General features: G+C 54.2%; 2 protein-coding genes across 2 annotated transcripts in view; one reads left to right on the top strand and one right to left on the bottom strand.

The window, feature by feature from the left end:
• The window catches only part of PSAP (prosaposin), a 32,303-nt gene extending 22,584 nt beyond the window's left edge, over window positions 1-9,719 (top strand). The window contains exons 7-14 of the mRNA XM_059900606.1: window positions 636-692; window positions 4,414-4,545; window positions 5,820-5,918; window positions 6,263-6,449; window positions 6,549-6,706; window positions 7,059-7,139; window positions 7,438-7,545; window positions 8,597-9,719. Of these exons, the coding sequence (XP_059756589.1) occupies window positions 636-692; window positions 4,414-4,545; window positions 5,820-5,918; window positions 6,263-6,449; window positions 6,549-6,706; window positions 7,059-7,139; window positions 7,438-7,545; window positions 8,597-8,632 (858 nt within the window). The 3' untranslated portion in view covers window positions 8,633-9,719. The remainder of the gene's footprint in view (window positions 1-635; window positions 693-4,413; window positions 4,546-5,819; window positions 5,919-6,262; window positions 6,450-6,548; window positions 6,707-7,058; window positions 7,140-7,437; window positions 7,546-8,596) is intronic.
• Window positions 9,720-10,098: 379 nt separating this feature from the next.
• CDH23 (cadherin related 23) overlaps window positions 10,099-21,613 on the bottom strand; it is a 452,031-nt gene continuing 440,516 nt past the window's right edge. Inside the window, exons 54-70 of the mRNA XM_059900605.1 lie at window positions 20,857-21,034; window positions 20,481-20,692; window positions 18,291-18,482; window positions 17,987-18,100; window positions 17,100-17,229; window positions 16,746-16,997; window positions 16,505-16,666; window positions 14,933-15,189; window positions 14,487-14,584; window positions 13,947-14,067; window positions 13,785-13,864; window positions 13,599-13,639; window positions 13,384-13,444; window positions 12,747-12,876; window positions 12,436-12,558; window positions 11,906-12,010; window positions 10,099-11,087 (exon numbers count right to left, since the gene is read on the bottom strand). Coding sequence (XP_059756588.1) covers window positions 10,761-11,087; window positions 11,906-12,010; window positions 12,436-12,558; window positions 12,747-12,876; window positions 13,384-13,444; window positions 13,599-13,639; window positions 13,785-13,864; window positions 13,947-14,067; window positions 14,487-14,584; window positions 14,933-15,189; window positions 16,505-16,666; window positions 16,746-16,997; window positions 17,100-17,229; window positions 17,987-18,100; window positions 18,291-18,482; window positions 20,481-20,692; window positions 20,857-21,034 — 2,583 coding nt within the window. The 3' untranslated portion in view covers window positions 10,099-10,760. The remainder of the gene's footprint in view (window positions 11,088-11,905; window positions 12,011-12,435; window positions 12,559-12,746; window positions 12,877-13,383; window positions 13,445-13,598; window positions 13,640-13,784; window positions 13,865-13,946; window positions 14,068-14,486; window positions 14,585-14,932; window positions 15,190-16,504; window positions 16,667-16,745; window positions 16,998-17,099; window positions 17,230-17,986; window positions 18,101-18,290; window positions 18,483-20,480; window positions 20,693-20,856; window positions 21,035-21,613) is intronic.

Consider the following 21,613-nt stretch of genomic DNA (forward strand, 5'->3'; position numbering starts at 1 on the left):
TTTCTGTTGACTTAACTTTCTTTAAAGCCTGTGAATCTTTTAGCCTCATTGAAGTACCTTGGTATATTTGCTATGTCAGTTGGCTTCCCCAGGTTAACCTCTCTGAGGGCTGTCATATCACGCTCAGTTTTCTCACGTATAGAGACTCCCCAGTCATGACCAGATAGGGTCTGCAGGAAATACCTAGATTTTTATGAAAATCATTATAACTTAACTGGATTATACTGGATTTAAACTTTATAATCCTGTCCAAGAATGTGTGAAGGGATTTGAAAAGTAATCTCGGATCGATCAGCAGTGTTATCTTGTAGCCACACTCACTCTAAATTGCCACTAAGTAGTTGCCGTGTGACTTCGGGGAAAGTATGGGCCATGAAAGGAGATTGGAGGACCTCATCTCTAAGGGCCTTTGGAAAACATTTTCAGAACACTTTTGCACACATGTTTTCCTGTAAGGTATAGAGTAACCAAATTGCCATTTTTTATCTTATTGAGACTTGCCCAGAGCAGACATTGATGATTCCACTCTTGGAAACTGGCTTGGTACTCACCTATTGACACTGTTGGAAAGGGTGGGTTTTTGGTGTGTTGTTGTAGCAATGAGTTTCACTAACAGTCTTCTTCTCTCTCCCTAGTGCAAGAACTATATCAACCAGTATTCGGAAATTGCTATCCAAATGGTGATGCATATGGTAGGTGGCAGGCGAAGCTCCTTGTGAGCATTTTTCTTTGTCTCAAACTGTGATTTCTAGGATTTTGAAAATTATATGGTTTAGTTTCCCTTTTACCTTTGAGTACTGAATTGGGCCAAAATGAGCCCTCTTTGACCAGCACAGACTGTCCACCTGCAACTCAGTACCTCCCCCTTGCCTTCCCCAGGTAGGGGAAAGGCTGAAGCAGGCTGACCCCCGGGACTGCCCTGCTGGCTTCCTGGCGGTTTGTTTGCCGGTGCATATGTGAGCTGGCCATCAGATTTCTAGTATCTGGCTTTCATTCTGGGACCCTTGGGAATAGTCTGCTCCGTAGCTAGGCCAGGCCTGAGGATTGCTCTCTTCCAGCCTGAGTTCTGAGGGGGGAACATCCGCCTCCCAGAGTTGGTCCTGCACTCTGCAGCAGTGTTAGCTGTAGCTGCTGCTTGAGCCCGTAACTCCTGCACTTGCTTCTGATGCATCCAGGTGGTAGGGGCATTCCTTCATGATTAGAGGTAGAAAATATCCAGAAAGCACAGTGAAGCCAGCTAGATCCATGCAGCAAACTGTACAGAGCAGGGAGGTCTGAAGGCATCCTTACATGGGGAAGATGCATTGGCCTCCTGAGATCTAATCTGCAGTGGGTGAGGGGTGAGTTGTCCTTTTTTTCCTCTGTCATGCTGACTTCCTAACTATGTTGAGATTGGCCTACAGTCCTTGAGTTTGTTCTCCTTAGGGCCAAATAGATACACATGCACATCCCTGTTTTTTCCCTTGAGATAGGTAGCTAAGACTGGAATTGCTGAGTCAAAGGGCAGGGCTTTTAATACACAGGCTTACCTCGAAGATACTGCAGGTTTGGTTTCAGACCACTGCAGTACAGTGAATATCACAATACAGTGAGTCAAACGAATTTTTTGGCTTCCCAGTCATATAAAAGTTATGTGTATACCACACTGTGGTCTGTTACGTGTGCAGTAGCATTAGGTCTAAAGAAACAATGTACATACCTTAATTAAAAAATACTTTATTGCTAAAAACCATTAACCATCATCTAAGCCTTCAGTGAGTCAGAGTAGTAATATCAAAGGTCACCGATCACACAGCTCACCATAACAAACTAGTAATGATAAAAAGTTGAAATATTGTGAGAATTACCAAAATGTGACACAGAAACATGCAGTGAGGAAATGCTGTTGGAACAATGGAGGCCAATAGACTTGCTTGAAGCAGGGTTGCGACAGACCTTCAATTTGTAAAATCTGTGAAGCTCAATAAAATGAGGTATGCCTGCATTGTCAAACCAGCCTTCCAGGCTGGCATGTGGCCACCTGAGGGCAGATTGCCCTGAGACCTGGGCTGGGGATCCCTGACCCCTCCGGGTGTATTTGATATTCTGACACACGCCCCTGATTTGAGCAGCCCTGTGTCCTGTTCCCGGCTGCTCATCACCAGCCTGAGGTGAGGGGCTTGCAGGCGTGGTGGGCTTGGCTTCTGAGCAAGCAAAGCCCCTCATAACGTGTTTTCTGGGGACCTGCTGCTCAGTGTTTTGCCGTGGCGTGTTAGGGACATGGGGATGGTGCACCAACAGGCTGGGGGCAGCATGGTCTGGCCCTTGAAGGAGAGAGTAGCTTTCAGGGTCCCCATGTGCATGCAATAGTAGGAACAAGGTAGGTTGCTGATAGGTGACTGGAAGGGCATTTCACCTAAACTTCTGGTGACAGACATCCTTATACCTGGTTAACTGCTTGATTATTGTTGTTTTAATTTTTTCTTAACTGTTGTGTCCTTTCCTTTCTCTTATTTTCATCTCCGATTTCCTGTTTTTTTGTTCAACAGCAGGATCAGGTATGTGCTGGGAATTTGCTTGTAGTAGTGGTCTGCTGCTGCTTGTTGTTAATTTTGCTCATCTTTTTTTTGTACGGCATCATCAGCTCTGACAGATACAAGGAAAGGTTGTGAAAGGCAGGCTCCCTCTCTGTGTTAATAACTTGGCTGGCAAGGGAGCTTCTGCATCTCTCCTGTGTGATTCAGCACTGGGAGGGGTCAGGGGCCTCACTTCCCCTTCAGGGGGCCCAGCAGATGAAGCCCGCAGAGCCTTGCACTCTGGTCGGAATCAGCGCCTAGCCAGCCACGTGCAGGCCACCAGTGTGGTGGGGAACCATCGGTGGCCTCAGCTTCCTTCAGTGCAGGCCCAGCTTCAGTGGGACACCTTGTTTCTGTCATGATTCAGGAGAGCGTTGCGTATCATTGGTCGTGTTTTTCGTCGCCCCAGAAATGCTTCTGCTGCATGAGCAGGTCATTTGCAGATAGCGAGCAGGCTGCTCCCCTGTCTGTTGGATCCAGAGAACTGGAAACAGTCTCTTGATTATGACTTCTGCCCCTCTGGGTGACGGGGTCCTTTGGGTTCTGGAGCCACACGAAGACAACTCAAGAGCCAGGCCACTGGTGGCAAAACATGGGGACCGAGCCCACAGACTAGGCTTACCGCGCTAGTGCCCTTTCGGGGTTGTACTGAGCACTGCCCTCCTTTGAGTACTGGCATCCGTTTTTAGAATTAAAGATTTTCAAAGGTATTGTGAAGTCTAATAGGAGAGGACTTTGGTTGAAATATTTCAGTTTTCACCTAGGCCTCCTCAAGGAGCTAGTACAGCAAAGCTGATCTGAGACAAAGCAGCCGCACCTCCTGATCTTTGTCCTTTTTCTAAAAAGCTTGCTGTATCTTCAACCCCTTTCTGATTTTTGCCTGTTCTTAAAGCCTGCCAGAGATAGGATACTTCTAGGATATACTTTTCAGACTTCTCCAGCCTTATTTAATTTTAGAGCCTTTTGCGTATTAAAAGATGAACCATAGCCATGAGCTACTCTTTCCCCTTAACAGGGCCCGTTTTAGCAATCCTGTTCCCGCTGCTTTATGGTTTGCTGGTGGGAGCAAATGCCATCAGGCCAGAGCTAGTTGCATTTGTTTTACAAAGTATACCAAAGTGTGTATACTTTACTTGCTCTTGGCCATTGTCGTAGTGAAATGGTCAAGATGTTGTCCAAACTATCTAGTTCTTCTGTGGTTTGGTGTCTAGAGGGGAAAGGGGATCAATCTGGAGACCTTGTGACTTGAAAAGATTCATGACATGGGGAGACTGGGTTTTCTTGTGTACTGTGTGTGTGTGCAATTGTGAACGTAGAATGTGGTTTTTTAAAAAGCCAATATTTCCCCTTAATGCATCATTTTAAATGGTCCTGCTACTGAAAGATCTGGTGTGGTTTTATTTCTAACAAACACATTTGGCTTTCTGTTAGTTTACGGGCATCGTAGTTCTTCCTCTAGAAGGAACATGTAGCTTATTACTTCCTCCTGAGGGCGAGCCAGCTCAACTGAAAAACAGGTTCTAGAACAGACCAGGTGTCCTTGGAGTTGATTCGATTGCCCTTGAAAGGTGCCAGGAGTTTTGCTTCCCTGGGTGCTCCCTGGCTGGAGCAGATAGTGGTTCTGTCTGATCACTCTTCAAAGCTTTGCATGGCCTCCTTCCCCATGTGAAACTGGTACATCTGCATTTGCACAAGCCCCTTTAGATTTAATGTGGAATCTTTGCCTGTCTGGGGGGCAATCAGCTTTGACACTGGGTCTAGGATGTTCCTCCAGCACCCCGACTTTGTGTGTAGAGCGTGGGACACGGGGTGGTGGGTTTGGGCCTGCCTCTCACTGCTGCTTCTGTGCTCTTTTTAGCAACCCAAGGAGATTTGTGGGCTGGTTGGGTTCTGTGACGAGGTGAAGGAGATGCCCATGAAGACTCTGGTGCCTGCCAAGGTGGTCTCGGAGAACGTCATCCCTGCCCTGGAGCTGGTGGAGCCCAGAAAGGTACCTGGTGCCATTGGTTTATGATGCCCTGCCACTCCACATTGTCACACCCTACAAGGCACACACTCTTTTGGTTCCCTGCTTGGCTTTTAAAGGTATTTGAGTTTGAGACCATTAGTTTACAGTATCCCCTAAATTGATGCAGCACCTCTACCCTCGTACATTTATTTCCTTGGTTATAAACCCTAGTGCTCATGGGATCAAGTCTACGTTTTTAGCACACCATTCGAAATCATTTTTCAGTGCCCGGCTCCAACCGAACCTTTCCGATATGCTTTCTGTGGCCTTGCCCACCTCCTTCCCCATGCTGTAGCCGTGGTACAAACTTGATGTTCCCAGAACAGGCGCCCAGCCATGTGACGTCTTATCACGTGGCACTTGTGTGCACTTCTTGTTCCAGAACTTCCCATGTCAGTGTCACTTGACCTTTAGCTGTCTCGTCTCCTCCTGTTGTCTGCTCTCGGCACGTGTACTGCGTGGACCACACAAGGGTTGTGTCTGGCAGAGTCAGGGAAGCACTGCTGCTGCCCTTTTGTCCAGTCGAGACGCTCAGAGGCTCTGGCCCATCTTGCTGACTGCATTAGTGGCTGGAGAAGATGGAGAGTTATAGCTTGTACTCTAGCCACATGTGATGATACTTAAATTAAAAAAAAAACCAACAACATTCAGTTCCTCGGTTACACTAGCCACATTTCAGGTGCTTAGTAGTAGACCCATGTGGCTAGCGGCTGCTGTATTGCATGGCACGGCCAGAGAATGTTGCCACTGTCACAGAAAATTATGTTCAACAGTACTGTTTTATCAAAGGTAGGCTCTGGAAAAGCAATCTCAGGCGCTGAGACTTGAAACGCAAGAGCAGACCTGAAACATGTTTAAAACGCTGTCTTCTAGAGACAGTAGACTGACAAACAGTGAATCCTCTCTGTTCCTGCTCCCCCGTTCACCTCCCCAAAATGAACGCTGAATGATGAGGTGATTGTAACCAAACGGACATTGAACGACAGCTCTTTGGGGTTGGGGGACAGTTTCACTGCTTCTGTTCCTGGTTTTGGGGTGGTGGTAGAGGATTGGGGAAAGGGATGGGTTTCCCACCGTATAGGAGCAGCAGGGCCTGGGGCTGGGCACTGGGAGGAAGCCACACCCCATTCTGAACGCAGCAGGAAGTGGCCTTTGTGTGACGCTAGCCCGTCCTGGCCTCTGCCCCACTCCTTTAGAGGAGCAGGACCCAGGAGTGAGGCGAGGCCCTCAGTGTTAGTATTCTTCTGCCCCTTCAGCAGAAGGATCCGGTCCCAGCGAAGGCTGATATTTACTGTGAGGTGTGCGAGTACGTGGTGAAGGAGGTGGTCAAGCTGATTGACAACAACAGGACCGAGGTACGTGGATTTCGGGAAATGCTGCCATCGCAGAGGGAAGCGCTCCTGGCCCTGGAGCCAGAATGGCCTGGTGGGAGGACCCAGCCCGAGAGCTGGGTTTGGCCCTTGTGGGTATGAGACACCAGCCTGGGAGTTGGAACCACCACTTCCCAGCAGCGGATCCCTCGGGGCTGGGGCCGGAGCCGGAGGCAGCCTCTTTGCCCTGCTCTGTAGGTCTAGCCTTTGGGGGAGAAAACGGCACCGTGCTGTTGGTCGGCTCCCTGGTCACATCAGCATTTTCAGAGTCTCTCCCACCCCATGCAGCCTCCCATCTTCTCACATGAGCCTCTCTTCTTGTGTTTCAGGAAGAAATAATTCATGCTTTGGACAGCGTGTGCTCGAAGCTGCCCACGTCCTTATCCCAGGAGTGCCAGGAGGTGGTGGACACTTACGGCAGCGCCATCCTGTCGATCCTCCTGCAGGAGGCGAGCCCTGAGCTGGTGTGCAGCATGCTGCATCTCTGCGCCAGCCGGGGGCTGCCTGCACTGACCGGTGAGCCCAGCGCGCGGGAGGCTGGCCGGCCCCTCTTGGCTTAGGGAGGGCCTTGCCGGGCCTTGCCAGCACTGAGCCTGTGCTCTCTCTCTTGCGTAGCACACGTGATGCCGCGGAAGGACGGTGGCTTCTGTGAGGTGTGCAAGAAGCTGGTGGCCTATTTGGACCGCAGCCTGGAGAAAAACAGCACAAAGGAGGAGATCCTTGCTGCCTTCGAGAAAGGCTGCAGCTTATTGCCTGACCCGTACCAGAAGCAGGTACGCTGTGGGCTGCTTTCGGCCAGAATGTCAGAACCTGCTTGGGACATGCAGGAGCTGGGTAGCTCACTGAGTGTGCTGCTGGTTGAAGTTTTGAGGGAGAAGCAGCCATTTCTGCCTCTGGCATGGAGTCCACTCAGATTTTCTTAAAGGTGCTCTGTTGGCTCCAGTGGAGCCACTAGGGGGAAAAGAACATGAGCAGGTGTGGGTAGGTGTGTCACCTGGGCGGGCAGGCAGGGAGGCCCTGGGCCCACTGGGCTGGGAAGGCCAGGAATTCTGGTTAGAAGAGCATGGCCAGCGCCCTGCACTCTGCTTGGGCCCACCTAGACCCACATTGCTGTTTCCCTAACAGTGTGATCAGTTTGTGACGGAGTACGAGCCCGTGCTGATAGAAATCCTGGTGGACGTGATGGACCCTGTCTTTGTGTGCCTGGTAAGTGGCGTTGGGCCGGTATGGGTTCCTGAGCGGTGTGACCTGGGAGGGAGGTGCTGCATGGACCCTGGAAGGGTTCCTCTGAGATTCGGGGCCAGGGTCAGAGTCTGGGGTGGTGTGTGGGAGAGCCAGGCGTCCAGGCCCCACCACTTTACTCAGCAACCCTGCCTTCTCTGGAAAGTGCTTATTAGAGCTCTGATTCTAGCTGCTTCTAGAAGCTGATAATCATCTCAGTTTTGAAAAGGATTAGCTGAAAAGACGATCTAATTCTTCCGCCTTCTTTCTTTTGACCTTATAGAAAATTGGAGCCTGTCCCTCAGCCCGTAAGCCTCTTTTGGGAACTGAGAAGTGTGTCTGGGGCCCGAGCTACTGGTGCCAGAACATGGAGTCGGCAGCCCTGTGCAACGTGAGTAGCTCAGTAACTGCTGCCCAGGCCCCCCCGCCAGGCAGGCAGCTCGAGGGAGAATCTGCTCCAACAGGCTCCTGGGCAGTCAGCTGTACCCTGTCTTTGGGGAGGACTGAGGCCCAGAGGGGCAGTTAGGCTTACTTACGGCCACCAGCAAAAGCCGGGCTCACTGCATTCTTGTCTTTGAGGAGGGAGCAGTGGCAGTGGACGTTCTTCAGTGTTCTTTGCTTCCACTTTCTTGCTTTTGCCTTCAGTCCCCTGGTGACAGGGTCAGATTTGCATGAGGTCACCCGAGGGATTGCACAAAGCCCATCGGATTCTTGCACAAGGCCTCATGCCTCTTGGGTCACTCTTGCCCCGGCTGGCGCCCGGCCTGAATCTTCACCCAGGGCTCAGCGGAGCTCTTCTTGAACGGCCTGGGAGTTGGCTCCTGGCTGGGCAGCTACTGCTGGGTGACCCATGCTGCGTTCCTGGGTGGGGATGTTTCGGCTCAGCCTCTGTTAGTTAATGTTCCTTTTTGTGCTGCTTCTGCTTCCTCGTGGGGGTTCTTCATGACCAGTGAGCCGGCGTCAGGGCCGCTGCAGGGAGGATGGGGAGGCCCACCCTGCCGAGCCCCTTGCCCCAGCACCCTCACCCTGTAGCACGGTCAGTGGTGGAGTGGATTTCTGTCGCCCTCCTGGGTACCCGGGCCCGTTTCTGAGCTGGCCTGAGCTGGTGTATACCTCTGACTCTTGGGTGAGGAGTTCTGCCTTGGGGGCCTCGATGGAGGGGCTCGGGTGTGTAACCAGAGGAAGGGGGTCCTGGGTCCTACCTGTAGGGGTGCTGTTCATCCACTGCTCTGGACTCTTGCCTTATGAGTCCCCGAAACTCATAGCCACCTACTATCCCCGAGTTTAAATGAGATGCTGTCCCAGGTCTTTAGCATCTGGTGCCATCCCGGCTGATCTGGGACAGGATAGCGGGTCCCATTTTTGGGTGCCGGCTGATGCGCTAATGGGCCAGGGGTAGGGTTTGTCACCTGCAGACTAAACTGTTTCCTCTCTCCTGTCAGGCTGTCGAGCATTGCAGACGTCACGTGTGGAACTAGAAGGCACGGTCCGTCTTAGAGAAACTGCAGCATCTTTTCCTGCTTGTGTGTCTGGGGGAACGAACACACAGATCTGTTGGCTTTGTTGTTATAAAAATAATAGGACCCCTCTCCCTCAGTCCCTTTCTTCTCGCCCTCATCTTAGCATTGCTGTCAGCATGCCGCTGGCGTAGCTGCTTCAGTGTCCCTTTCCTCTCTGCTAGATGGATGCCGACATACCGTACACTGGAGGTCTTTTGAGTCTGTCCCTGCATAGTGGTTACCCGGAGGAGGAGAGGGGGCTCGGGCTGTGGGCATGAGCCAGAGCCTCTTGACTGAGGTTGTCCGTCCTCCTGGATAGGCCTTGGGTGCTGAGGCCTCTGGAGGCCTGCTCTAAGGAGGGACCTTCCCTCTTCGTGGGCCTGCTGACTGCCAGACAGACAAAGGCAGTTTTATATGAAAGATGAGAGACTCAGAATAATTACTAGGCTTTTTAAACAAACAAACAATGTGGTTCTCACTGTAATAGAGCTGCTGGAAGTAGCTGTTCAAGAGACCTGGTGGGGCCGGGCTCGCTACCCTTGGGTCAGCCTTTGATTCGGGTTTCCTGTCTTTCCTGGTTGATGGCCCTGTTTGTTTGTTTGGAGTTCTGTGGTTTGGGGTGGGAGGGGAAAAAATCTGCCTGAATGTAACCTGCTAGCTCTTTGTGGAGGTCCTGGGGGGCCTGCTTTTGTGTGTGTGGACAGTGGTGACTGCGTCATGCCTGCTCTTGTGTCCACCCTGCTGCCCAGCGCCCCCGTTGCTCTGGGCAGTACAGCCCCCTTCCCTCTGACCCCCTCCTTGCAGATGGTCTTTTTGACCTGCAAATAAATGTGGATGACAAGCTCCTAAGCCTCTGGCTTCCAGGTAGAGGGGCTGCTGGCCTGGGGCCTCAGCCGTCGCCCTGCCTTCTCTCCCGTTTGGCTGCATCTTCTCCTCCACTTCCAGTTGCCAGGAGACAGACAGACAGCAAGATGTGCAGTTGCTATTAAATGAACTTACTTACCGATTTTTTTGTTTGTTTTGCACTAAAATTTCTGTGATTTAACAATAAAGTCTGTCAACCAGAGGCCGAATGTTTCTGTGACACCTCAGCCAGAAGAGTTTGGCTGCTGATGAGCTCCGAGGCCGTGAACCTGTAAGTGCCCAGCAGTCCTATGGCCCCGTTTGGCCAGAGAAAGAAAATGCCCTCTGGTCCTCCCTGACGGACCTGGGGCCAGCAGTGGGCAAGTGGTCAGGGAAGTGCCCCCAAAGGTGGGTCCAGAGCTGCCCTGTACTTATCCCCCAACCCCCCGGCCCAGCCCCACGGGTAGTTTACCAGAGCCAGAGTGACTTGCCGGTTCCTTGTGACTTGCTTTTTTTTTTTTTTTTTTTTTTTTAAATTCAGACCATTCCAGAAACGTTCAGTGCGTATCAGTTGAACAAAACCAAGGGGAGAATATGGAGGGAATAACTTAATTTAAAAAAGGAATACACACGAACACTCTATATTCAAAACCCAAGGGAACATCAGTCGTTTTATGAGCCCGGCACGTTTGGAAAGCCAGTGAAATGGAGAGAACGCCGTTGGCTGACATTGACCACGTCTGTGTGGGGAAGCAGGGATTACTCACTGCCCCCACCTGGATGTCCGGCCAGGGATGTGGCAGAAATGCACTGGGACTTGAACTGGAGTCAGAGAGTCAAGGCCAGGCAGGGTATGCCTGCTCTGGGCTCCCTCCCCGGTGCTGGACTCCTGTGCCGTGAGGCGGGGCGGGAGGGGAAGAGGGCCGGCTTGGCCTCTTTCAGCTCAGCCTGGGCTGAGATGATCCTCAGACTCCTGGGCTCTCGGTGACCCTCCTTACCTCGTTCTTAGATACTCACCATTTCTGTTTGGTTTTCTTAAAAAAATAACAAATTTTATGAAGGTAGAGATCAGATGCCGAATGAGCGTCTGGCAAAAGCGGAATCTGAGCAGCTGACGTGGGCCCTGCTGCTGGGCCAACCCAAGGCTGCGCGCCCAGAGCTGCGGGGGGAGGGCCCCTCCCCCTGCCCGGAGGTCCTGCCCCCGCTCTTGCCCCGGGAGGGGTGGGGTTGGGCTGCTCATACCCGTCGGGCTCCCCCCATCTAGTCATAGCTCTGTGATCTCCAGGGGGCTCTCCATGATCACGTCGCGAAGCTTGTGCAGGGGCGTGGATTTGGCGGACTCGGTGCGGGCGTTGCGCTCGAAGGCGCTGGCCTCGGCGGTGGTCAGCGTCTCCAGTGAGCGGCCCAGGCCCTTCTGGTCATCTTCGGGCAGGCTGTTGAGGTCGGTGGCCAGCAGTGTGCCCGTGCTGCCGTGCATCACGTGGATCCCGTCTGGCCCTTTGAGCTCCGTAGGCGGCTTGTGGCAGAAGCGCAGGCTGCCCTGGCCGGGGCTGCACTCCCCCGGCTCCTCTTCCAGCTCAGTCTGGATCAGCTGCAAGAGGCCGGGACCCCCACGTGTTCAGGGCAGGGCCAGGCCCTGAGCAGGTGGATGGCCCCGAGTCCCACCTGCTATGGGCCTGTTGCCTCCCTGCTGCACACGAGGAACCCTGAGCTCGTGCCGCAGCAGGTCTGTGCGGCCTGTGACAGTGTTTCTCAAACTGGGTACAAAGGGGAGCCATGGATACTTCTGGGGCTACAGATGCGTTCTCCAGAGCACGGGCTTCCTATGAGAATCTTTCATATCTCCTGTATTCACTTTGATCTATAAAGACCCTGTGACTGCAGTTGTGGAATCTGGGTTTGTTACCACGTTGGCCTTAAGCAGGATCAACTCCTAACTGTGGCCAGCTGGGAAGTGTCCACAGTTGAAGCTGGAGGGGATTAGTAAGGTAGAGCAGAGACTCACAAATGGCGCTTTTGTCCTGTGTGGAGCTGTTCAGCTGGCCAAATCTGGGTTTTTAGATAAAGTCTGGCTTTCTAAAGTGTTGACGTATCACCGCAGGCAAATAAATATGGATATCTATTTGACCCTACAGCCACTTTCTTAAAATGACATCACCTCTCAAAGGTATCTTCTTGGGGCGCGTCAAATCTAAGAAACACTGCCTCAACACCCACCCACCCCTGGGGAAGCCCGCTGTGGAGGCCAGATAGCAGAAGCAGAGCCCGCTGTCTGAGTCTCTGAACCCCCGCCCAGTGCAGTCTTGGGCCCTAGCTGCTGATCTCGAGACTCCGAGGAGGATGAACAAGAGAGAGAGACAGCACCCCCAGGGCTGGGGCACAGCACACAGCTCCCGGCCCACCCGCTACCTCGGAGATGGAGGAGTGGCAGGAGGAGGCTTTTTGCACCATCCGCTGTGCAAAGAGCTTTTTGAGCCGCAGGTAATCCTCCAGGACCACCTTCAGCAGCGAGCCCTGGGGGAGGGAAAGGGTTAACCCCCAACCAAGGCCCTCCCCTGCCTGCCCCGCCCATCACTCACTCCCATAACTCGGGTGGGGGTGATGGAAGGCACTCGGGGAGTGTAGGATGTACAGGCTGTCTGATCCTAGGGTAGAGGACTGAGAGCAGAGCCTGGTGACAGCGGCCAGCCAGAACCCACGTGGGCTTGTATCTCAGAGTCCCGGCCTCCGGGACACTGCAGGCTGAAGCAGCTCCTTATCAGCCAGGGGCCCTGGCCCCTCTCTGCCTTGGTGTTCTTGTCCCCGTGGAGGGCAGGTCTAGCTAAGTCCCTAGAGGTGGAGAAAGCTGTTTCCCAGGATCCTCCCCGCTCCCTGCATCCTCTGGAGTAAGTCCGAGCTCAGCCAGGGGTCTGGGTGCAGGAGCTGCAAGGAGGGCTCACCTTGATGGGCCCCTCCCGGATGATCTGGCCCAGCTTGGCAATGTTGTCATACTCCTGGATGGCCGCCCGCAGGTACCGGTCATCATCAGGCTTGACTGCTGCTGGTTCACGCCCAAAAGTTCCCTGGGGAGAGGGGGGCGCGTTAGCTGGAGCTGAGGTAGACAGCGCGCGTGCGCGTGCAGGGCAGTGGACCGGTTCCCCCCAGCCACCCAGCTCCTTGGCCAGCGATGGCAAAGACCGTACGCTACCTCCACCCTGTCCCTCCTGACTGTCCACACCCCATCCCTGCCCCGGCCCAGGCCTGGGCTCACATGGGTGCGGGTAGGGCTGCTCCACAGGTCGGCGATCTCACTCAGGTTCTCCGGCAGGTCATCCTCATGCTCTGCCTGGGCAGCCAGCTCCAGGTTCCGGCAGAAAGGATCCAGCCACACGGGGTTGGCCCTGCAGGTGGGGAGTGGGGTTGACGGGAGGGTGAGGAAGGCAGGCTCGAGTGGACAGATGCCCTTGAAGCCTCGCCCCTAAAACCCCCCCCTCCACCCCGGTTCCTGGGCCGTAGTTGTGCTTTTCACAGGACTGGGGCTTCAGGGCCTTGAGAAGCAGGGCCCTTGCCTGTGGTACCCGTGGGTGCGTCCTCCCGCCTCAGGATCCTGCTAGAACCAGGACAATGTGTCCATCTGGATCAGCTTTGGTGCAGAGGCCTCGCCCTGTATCCGATGCCCAAAGCCTACGCCCCCTGGAACTTGGGACCCAGTCAGGGTGGGGAGCCCAACTCGGTGGAGAGAGAGGGGTACCCGGCCCAGCAGGGGGCGCCCACACCCCAGGTTTCAGCCAGTCCATGATGCCCTCAGTGCTTGAGAGGCAGCGGGGACTTCTCCACCGCAGCTGGGTCCTGGGTGGGTCTCCCCAAAGTGCACCCGGCAGGGTTCAGGGACACCACTTCTCACTCACCCGTCAAAGGAATACTTGTTGGTGTTGGGCATGTCCATGATGTCAACGAAGCCGCGATTCCCTGCAGGAGAAGGGTTGGGGCGTGAGGGGAGGGTAGACCCTGCTGGGGCTGGGGAGCTGGGCCTGAGCCAGCCCTATGGGGCCTGGGCTGTCACCCTAGGCCCTCAGGGGCCCCTCGTGCCCTCCCACCTCCCCACCCATCACAGCCCTCTGACCTGCCGAGCCAGCCACGATGGCTTTGAGCTTCCTCTTGTGTCTGGAAAGAAGCAGAGGGGCTGGTGAAGGAGGCTGCGGCTGGGCTGGCGTCTCAGGGCCTGATGGCCCTGCCTGCCTCCGTGACTGTCCCAGCAGCGGGGCTGGTCAGCCTATCTCAAAAGGCAGGGCACGTAGGGGTCACTCACACGGTCCTGTAGTACCAGTTCATGAGGATGAAGAGCATGGCAGCCAGGAAGAGGAGAATGGCCAGGACGATGATCGCCATCTAGGGCAGCAGGACCAGGGATGAGTGGCTGAGAGCACCCAGGGCAACAAGGGGATGGTGGGGGTGGTGTCACCAGGGGTACCTGCAGGGCGGACATGTCATCGGGCAGCCGGACAGAGATGGCGGGCTGCACGTCTAGGACATTGTAGTTCCGGAATAGATTCCTCAGCTGCTCCTTGTTTTCATCGATCATCTGGATCACCCTGGGCGAGGGGCAGGGGCCTCAGCTCCCATCCTCCGCCGTTCCGCGAGAGCCCGTCCCACTCAGGCCAGCCTGCCCCCACATTCACCCCCGACGAAGCCTTGCAAGATTAAGGCCCACCCAGCTCGGATAGCTTTGTATCTTACAGGGTTTACCATCCCTTCACACAAGCTCCTGGCTGATGCTCACAATTGCTGTAATACTCCCATTTCACACATGGGGAAAGTAAGGCTCAGGGGGGTGGAGCTCTGCTCATACACCCAGACTGTGTTCTCTCTACCTGCCCTGCCCATGTCTGGGTTAGAGCCCCCATACAGCAGGCCTGATGGCGTTATCCGTGCCTCCTTAGTGGGTCCCCTCTCTGACTTCCAGGGCAGGGAGGCAGACCGAAAGACAGGCTGAGCACAGACGCCCACCCACCGGTCCACGTCCAGGATACGGTTGGTTTCGCGGTTCACCACGTGGATAAGCAGCTCTGTCTGTGCGAAGTTCACCCGACCCTTCTTGTCCACGTGGAACTAGGCAAGAAGGGGCATCATGGGGTGTGCAGCAGGAGCAAGGGATGGGATGGGCGCCTCTTCTAGCAGCCTCTCCTGCCCTACCCTGCCAGTAAACCCATCACTACTGAATGCTCACCAGGGACCAAGCTCGATGCCAGTCACTGAACCAGGCACTACTATTAGCTCCCGTTTTACAGATGAGGAAACTGAGACCCAGAGACTCGGAAGGACTTTCCCAAGGCCATGCATCTAGGAAATGACTGATCCCTTTCATACCCCTGACCTCTCTGCAATGCCCTGTCCCTGCGGCCTGGTCCCCCTTCTCCCTCCACTGCCCCTAGACCCAGGGTGGGTTCCATGGGGTACCTGCACGTCATCAGTGTTGACGATGGCACCGGTGATGTTGGAGAGCAGGCGGATGAACTCCTCCTCGAAGCCACGCACGCGGTCGGGGATCTCATTAATGACGATCTTGACCCGCTGGTCATCCCTCAGGATGTAGATGCCAATGACGGCTGTGTCATTGTGACCTGCCAGGTCCCGGGCCACAATGTCCACTACAAAGTAGCCAGGGCTGTAGGCCATGAAGAGGTCGAAGGTGCGCAGGATGCCATCCACACTCCCTGTAGGGAAAGCCCAGGGGTGGTGAACTTTTTCTGGAGAATTCTAAGTTTTTATTTAAACATGCTGCATATTAAAACACAACTTGGACAAGTTTGGGACTCTGCTGTCCCATGCTGGGATGCTATAGAACACTTCTGAGTTCCCTCAGTATCATCTCTCTGTCTCTTACATATACCCATGTGCTTCGTAATTCCACAACCATAGCTGAGAGATGACCAGCAGTGGTACAGCATAGTCTTCTCTTAAAAGACAGTAGACCTGGGTTCAAAATCTGCCCCTTTCTAGCTTTGTGACCTTTAGCAAGCCTCTCTATGCTTATTAAGGTAAGAGCAGTGGGAACTCAGAGGACAAAGGGATGGTGTCTGGTTGTGTGACTGGAGGCGGCAACACATGAACTAGACTTCAAAGGGTGGTTATCGGGAGCATATCCGAAGGCAGAGTTGAAGGTCAGGGTGGTATTCCAGGAGAAGGCCGGGGGAGGATGGTGTGGAGCAGGCTGAAGGGATGGTGAGCAGTTCAGCCTGGGTGGGCACAGTGCCCTTAAGGGTAGTAAGGGGCTGTGAAACCAGAAAGAGGGATTAGGAAGAAGACCTGGTGAGCCTTGAAAGCCAGGCCAAGGAGGCTGGATTGATTGCTGTGGGCAGAGAAGAGCAGGGAAGGGGCTGGAGCTGGAGGTGTGGTAATGTGACACCCACTGGGACACGTTCTAGAACCTAACAAAGAGATGCTCAGCTATCCACACAGGCAAATTCACAAGCAAACATGCATACTTTTACATACAAGTGTGCTTTGTACACTTGGGGAGAATTCTGGCTCCCCAGTGCCTACCTAGCACAATGCCTGATGCAGGCGAGGGTGAGGTGCACGAACGGAAAGATAGGTGGATATATGGAAAGGAGAAAGGGAGGATGGATGGATGGATGGTTGGACAAATGGGTAGATGGGTGGGCAGATGGATGAATGAGAGGATGGATGGATGGGTGGACAGATGAATGGGTGGGTGGATTGATGGATTGTTCAGTGGGTGGGTGGGTGGATGGATGGATGAGGAGACGGGAAGAAGAAAGAAGAGAAGAAAGTGGTTGGGTAGATGTAGAGATGGATAGATGGATTAGAGAACAGATCAAAAGATAGGTGGATGAATGAAAGGATTAACAGATAATGGCTGGCTGGCTGAAGGATGGATGGATGGGTGGGTGGGTGAATGGAAGGACTGACACGGCTGGTTGGCTGGCCAGCCACCTATACCCTGGGGTAACCCTACAGACCATATCTCCTCCAGACGATAGTCCATGAAGTGGCTGGAGCCCCTACCCATCGTGAAGACATGGCCCACATCCTCAGAGTCATTGGCAAGGGCCCGGAAGTAGTGGATGGCCAGGATGCTGTAGAAGACGAGGCTGTTGTTGCCAATATCTGCATCCAGGGCCAGCACCTGGATCAACTCTGAGCCCACTTTAGCGTCGGTGGCCACTCCTGCAGGAATGGGCAGGCGGGTGTAAGCGGCAGAGCAGAGGCCATCCCACACCCCAGGCCCAGGCTCTGGTCCCTGCACCTGCAGTGTACTCAGCCTTGGTGAAGCGTGGTGGCTGGTCGTTGATGTCCTCCAGCACGACACGCACTTCCTGTAGGGTGAGGTCAGTGACCAGGTCCAGGCCTGGGGAGCGCCCACGGGGAGGTGTCCAGCTGCGATTGCTCGAGGCCTTGACGATGAAGGAGAAGACAGCTTCGCGCTCCCGGTCCAGGTCCCGCAGCACCAGCAGACGCCCGTCGGGCTGCAGCTGGAAGTTCTTCTCTTCGTCGCCGGCTGAGGGGGGGGACCATGGCACAGCGTGAGGGGCAGGGCGGGGGCATATTTGGGTCATCTCCAGCCCCAGGGTAGGTAGGCACTAGCCCCATCAGGCCTCACCTGCGATGAAGTAGTACACGATGGCGTTGGGGCCCTCGTCTGCGTCCACAGCGCCTGTCACGTTGCCCACGAGGGTGCCAGGTGGTGAGTGCTCGGGCACTGTCATCAACTGGTACTGGGGGCTGCCTTTCTGCAGGGGGAGAGGGAGGTCATGGGAGGCCAAGGGAAGGCCTGAGCTTCTGGCTCCTGCCAGAGGGCCCTAGGCAGTGTTTTTGTGGGTGCTGAGGGAGTTTTTTGCCCAGGCCTTGTGGGGTGAGAGAAATTGCTGTAACCTCAAGGGAGCAAGGGCTGGGCCGGAGACACTCCAGCTCTGCCCTCAGGGAGTGTCACCCGTGACATCCTGACATCCGCCATGAGGGCAGGGCTGGGCTTGGCACATTCTCTGAAGTCTCCCAGCACTTAGATGGATGTTTGAATGAGGAGGGCATGAGCTTGAGTGCGCTCTCTCTCTCTGTCTCTCTCTCTCTCTCTCTCACACACACACACACACACACACACACACACACACACACACACAGTCTCCAGGGAACATTACATCCTAGGTGCACACAAGAAGAAAAAACCACCAAGTTAGAGAGTCTGAGTCCACATGAAGAGGTTCAGCCCCAGCTCACTAAAGCAGAACTGATTTTCAGGCTTCTTGTGTGAGCGCATATACAAACATGGGAATGTCAGCTCCACGAGTCAGGCATTTTTGTCTGCTTTTTTGACTGCTGGATAGTGCCTTGACATAGTAGCTGCTCAATAAATATTTGTTCTGTGAAGTGCTGTGCAGTTTCCACGTGTAACCACGTGTGTCTACGGCACAGGAAAGTGTGTACACGTGTGCTTGCAGGCAGGTGAGTCCCTGTGTGGGTGTGACCAGTGCGGGGGATGGGTGAGCTCACCGGAGGCCTCACGAAGAGGGGTTCGTTGTCATCGATGTCCTCCAGGGCCACCTGCAGCGGCTGCATAGTCTCATAAGGCACCGGCTGGCCCAAGTCGCTGGCCACCAGGATGAGCTGGGGGAGCGGAGAAGTGCAGTCAGAGGAAGAGATGAAGGGCCCCAGGCAGGCATCCCCAGAGGACAGGTCACTACCCTCGCAGACATTCTTGGTGGGGGCATGGTGGTCCTGTGCCCAGAGCAGTCTCTTCTTCGGCCCCGCCCCTCACACTGGGCCCCACCCCTCGTGCCAGGCCCCACCCCCTTACGCTGTACACTGCCTGCTTCTCTCGGTCCAGGCGCTGCGCGGTCTGGATGAGCCCGCTGATTGGGTCGATGGTGAAGTACTCCCAGTCCCGGTTGCCTGTTGTCTTCAGGAAGCTGTAGCGCACGGCCCCATTGAGGCCCTCGTCCTTGTCTGTGGCATAGACCTCATACACGTTGGAGTGCAGTGGGATCTCCTACAGGGGGCACGGGAGGGAGGCTCCTGGGGCATCTTGAGAGCATCCCAGCTCCCAGACCCGATGGAGCTCTTGTTCTTTCTCCTCCCCTATCAGAATGTCCTCGCCACCTAGCATCCTTAGGAAACGCCTGTCTGCTTGGCTGGATGCTCCCGGAGTCTGAGCACCTGCCAGAACATCCCTTCACCCCACCCCCAGCTAAGGCCACTGCCCACTGAAAGTCCAGCCTGGGATCCACCATGCTGCAGACTCTCTCAGGATGACACCCTTCCAGGGGCTATCCCATCCCTCCGATCCCACTGCATGCTGAGGTTTAGAAGACAGAAGGGGAATCCCAAAGCTGAGGCCACAGCCACCCTCTGTTCCCAGGTCTGCCTTGCTCTCTGCTACCCCAATCACAGGAGTTCTAGGTATCCCCAAACAACACCATCCACCCAATGGGGTACCTGAAAATGGGGGGCATGCAGGTAGGGTGACATGGTATGACATGGTGGCTAGAGACTGGACATGTGCATGCTAATCTGTTACTAAATCACCATGTGACCTAGACATGTCACTTCACCTCTCTGTGCCTCAGCCCCCCGAGTTCTTTGAGTTAAGTCTGAGATATCAAAAAACCCAATTTACGTCAGACATTGACCCATGAAAAGGCTGCCAAGGGCACAAGAAAAAAACAAGTTTCTTTGCTTTTAGTTCAAAAATTTTCAGCTCAGCATGGTTTCACTGTTTATCTCATTGATCACGACAATCAGAAACTCCAAATGGCAGTTACATCTAATTGACAGAAAGTGGGATGACAGAGATAATTACTTAACAAATGCTGGTTGTTTGGGAGACATGAATCTTTCAAAATAGGGACCCCTTGAAGGGAAAAAACTAAGTAAAAGGGGGGCTTTGGCATGCAAAAGAACTAGATTATTGTTAATTGATACCCTGCCTCACTCTACAAAAAAAGATTTGAGGCAGCTTACAAGAATGTATACACAATAATAAGAGTAAATAAGTTTAAAAAAATCAGGGTAAAGAAAAAAATGGTTGGCAGGAAGATGGAAACTGAGGGATGGGAGATAAGGCGTGTGTGCTAAGTCCCTGCAACATCATTCACGGTGGACTGACCACTATGAGCTCCCTAGTGGGCAAAGCAAAGAGGGCCACTGCATCATTGCAGTAGACACAGGAAAGGGCAAATCACAAGGTAAAAGCATAGAGTTTCCTAGAGCTCAGCTCTGGGAGAAATTTCTCTTGTGGGACCTCAAAGAGGAGATAGAGTGACAGCAAGGACTTAACACTGACATTCTGAGATGTGGAGACATGCTGAAGTTTGGGGAGCAAAGAACAAGTGGGAGACACCCCAAGTATTCTACCAAGGAGCATTTTGGGCTTGGGTGCTGAGAGGAAGGAGGGGAAGGGCAGGAGTCAAAGGAGTACTTCCCCATCTTTACAAGACAATTGAGAGCAAGGCATGAAAGAAGAATTGGAGATAGTCAGAAGCTCAGCCACTTCCCCTTGTTTCTTATTTTGATGCTCATCCTCAAGTCCCAGGCTGTCTACACACTGGTATCAGCAGAAACAACAGACAGACGGAAGGGGCTATGTGTTTATTTTGAGACAAGTATAGGGGAAGTGACTTGCGGGGAGACTGTCCTTCTTGGCAGACATTTAGGAGCAAGAGATGGGGCATCTACTATTATAAGTCCCACTTTGCAGATGAAAAAACAGACTCAGAGAAGTTACTTGCTCGAGGTCATTTGGCTGGTAAGCGATAGAGTCTGATGTGAATCCAAGAGCTTCTGCTGGCCCAGCCCTTCTTACTAACGACTTCAGTACTGCCCTGTGTGGCACTGAGCTGGCCCGTTCCCTACTCTGGCCTCAGTTTCCCTGGTTTTGCAGTGGGGGCCCCTTTACCCTCTCAGACTGCAGGATGACTGCAGGATGGAGAAGCGGGCTGAATCCTGGAAGGGGGTGTAGGTAGCAGGAGGCCCCGGGGGACAGCAGTACCTCTCTGATGTGGAGGATGGTGCCGTTGGGTGGGCGCACGAAGACGGGGCGGTTGTCGTTGACGTCGATGACCTCCACCAGGAGCATGGTGGTGCCCCAGAGTGGGGGCTGTCCGCCATCCGTGGCCACCACGGTCAGGTTGAACCTCTCGTAGGACTGCAGTGGCCGCTTTGTGGTCACCAGGCCCGAGTCCATGTCCACGTGGAAGGCCTCTGGCAGGTGGGGGCAGGAGAGCAGGGCATGGCTCCGGCTGAGCCATCCTTCCCATCCCTCCTCCTCCCCCTCCTCCCCCTCTTCCGCCTGGCCTGGGGCTGCAGTAAGGCAGCCTGCCCCTCCCACCCCCTAAGGCATCATCAGTGCGGAGCAGGCTACGTACCCACACCCGGGCCCTCGAGGGAGTAGGCCAGCTCCCTATTGGAGCCCTCATCCTGGTCGGTGGCCATCATGGTGATGACGGAGGTGCCCGCTGGCTCATTCTCATACACGCTCGTGCTGAACTGGGGCTTGGAGAACTGTGGCCGGCAGTCATTAATGTCCAGCACCTGGATTACCACCTGGAGGGGAGGTTGAGCTCAAAGGTCAGGAGCATATTGGGGGCTGCTTCAGGTGACCCGGTCACACAGGATTAAGCCGCGGTGGACAGTGCCCACTGTTTAGTCTGACCCCAAACTATTTATTTAACCCCCTGACCCTCAGTTTCCTTAGGTGTACGTTGGGGACAATAGGATTTTATCTCTCAGGGGCTTGTGAGGCTTGTCCGTGATGGTATATGCGCAGTCCCTGGCCTGAGTAAATGCTCAGCAACTGGTTTACCTGGTTAACAGGTAATCTGTGTCTGGGTCCTGAAGCAGGGACTCCTCCCCACCTATCTCCTACTCTGTCCTCTGTTCCTTCCCACAGTGGCCCCATATATCTGACTCTAATTTCTGGACCTTAATGCTCGACTGTGATTCCTCCACTCCCAAAGGCCCCTCTTGACTGGGATTTGTGTCTGGCCTGGGACTTGGCTCCGTCTGCTGACCCCAGAGCCCAGGGCAGGTCCTATGGATACACCAGGGGGCCCTTTTTCCCTGGCTGCTGTGGCCCTGCCTGACTGCGTCCGTAACAGAGCCCTTCACAGCCATGATTTTAAG

This window comes from Balaenoptera ricei, chromosome 16 (genome assembly GCF_028023285.1).
Source record: "Balaenoptera ricei isolate mBalRic1 chromosome 16, mBalRic1.hap2, whole genome shotgun sequence".
Taxonomy (NCBI): domain Eukaryota; kingdom Metazoa; phylum Chordata; class Mammalia; order Artiodactyla; family Balaenopteridae; genus Balaenoptera; species Balaenoptera ricei.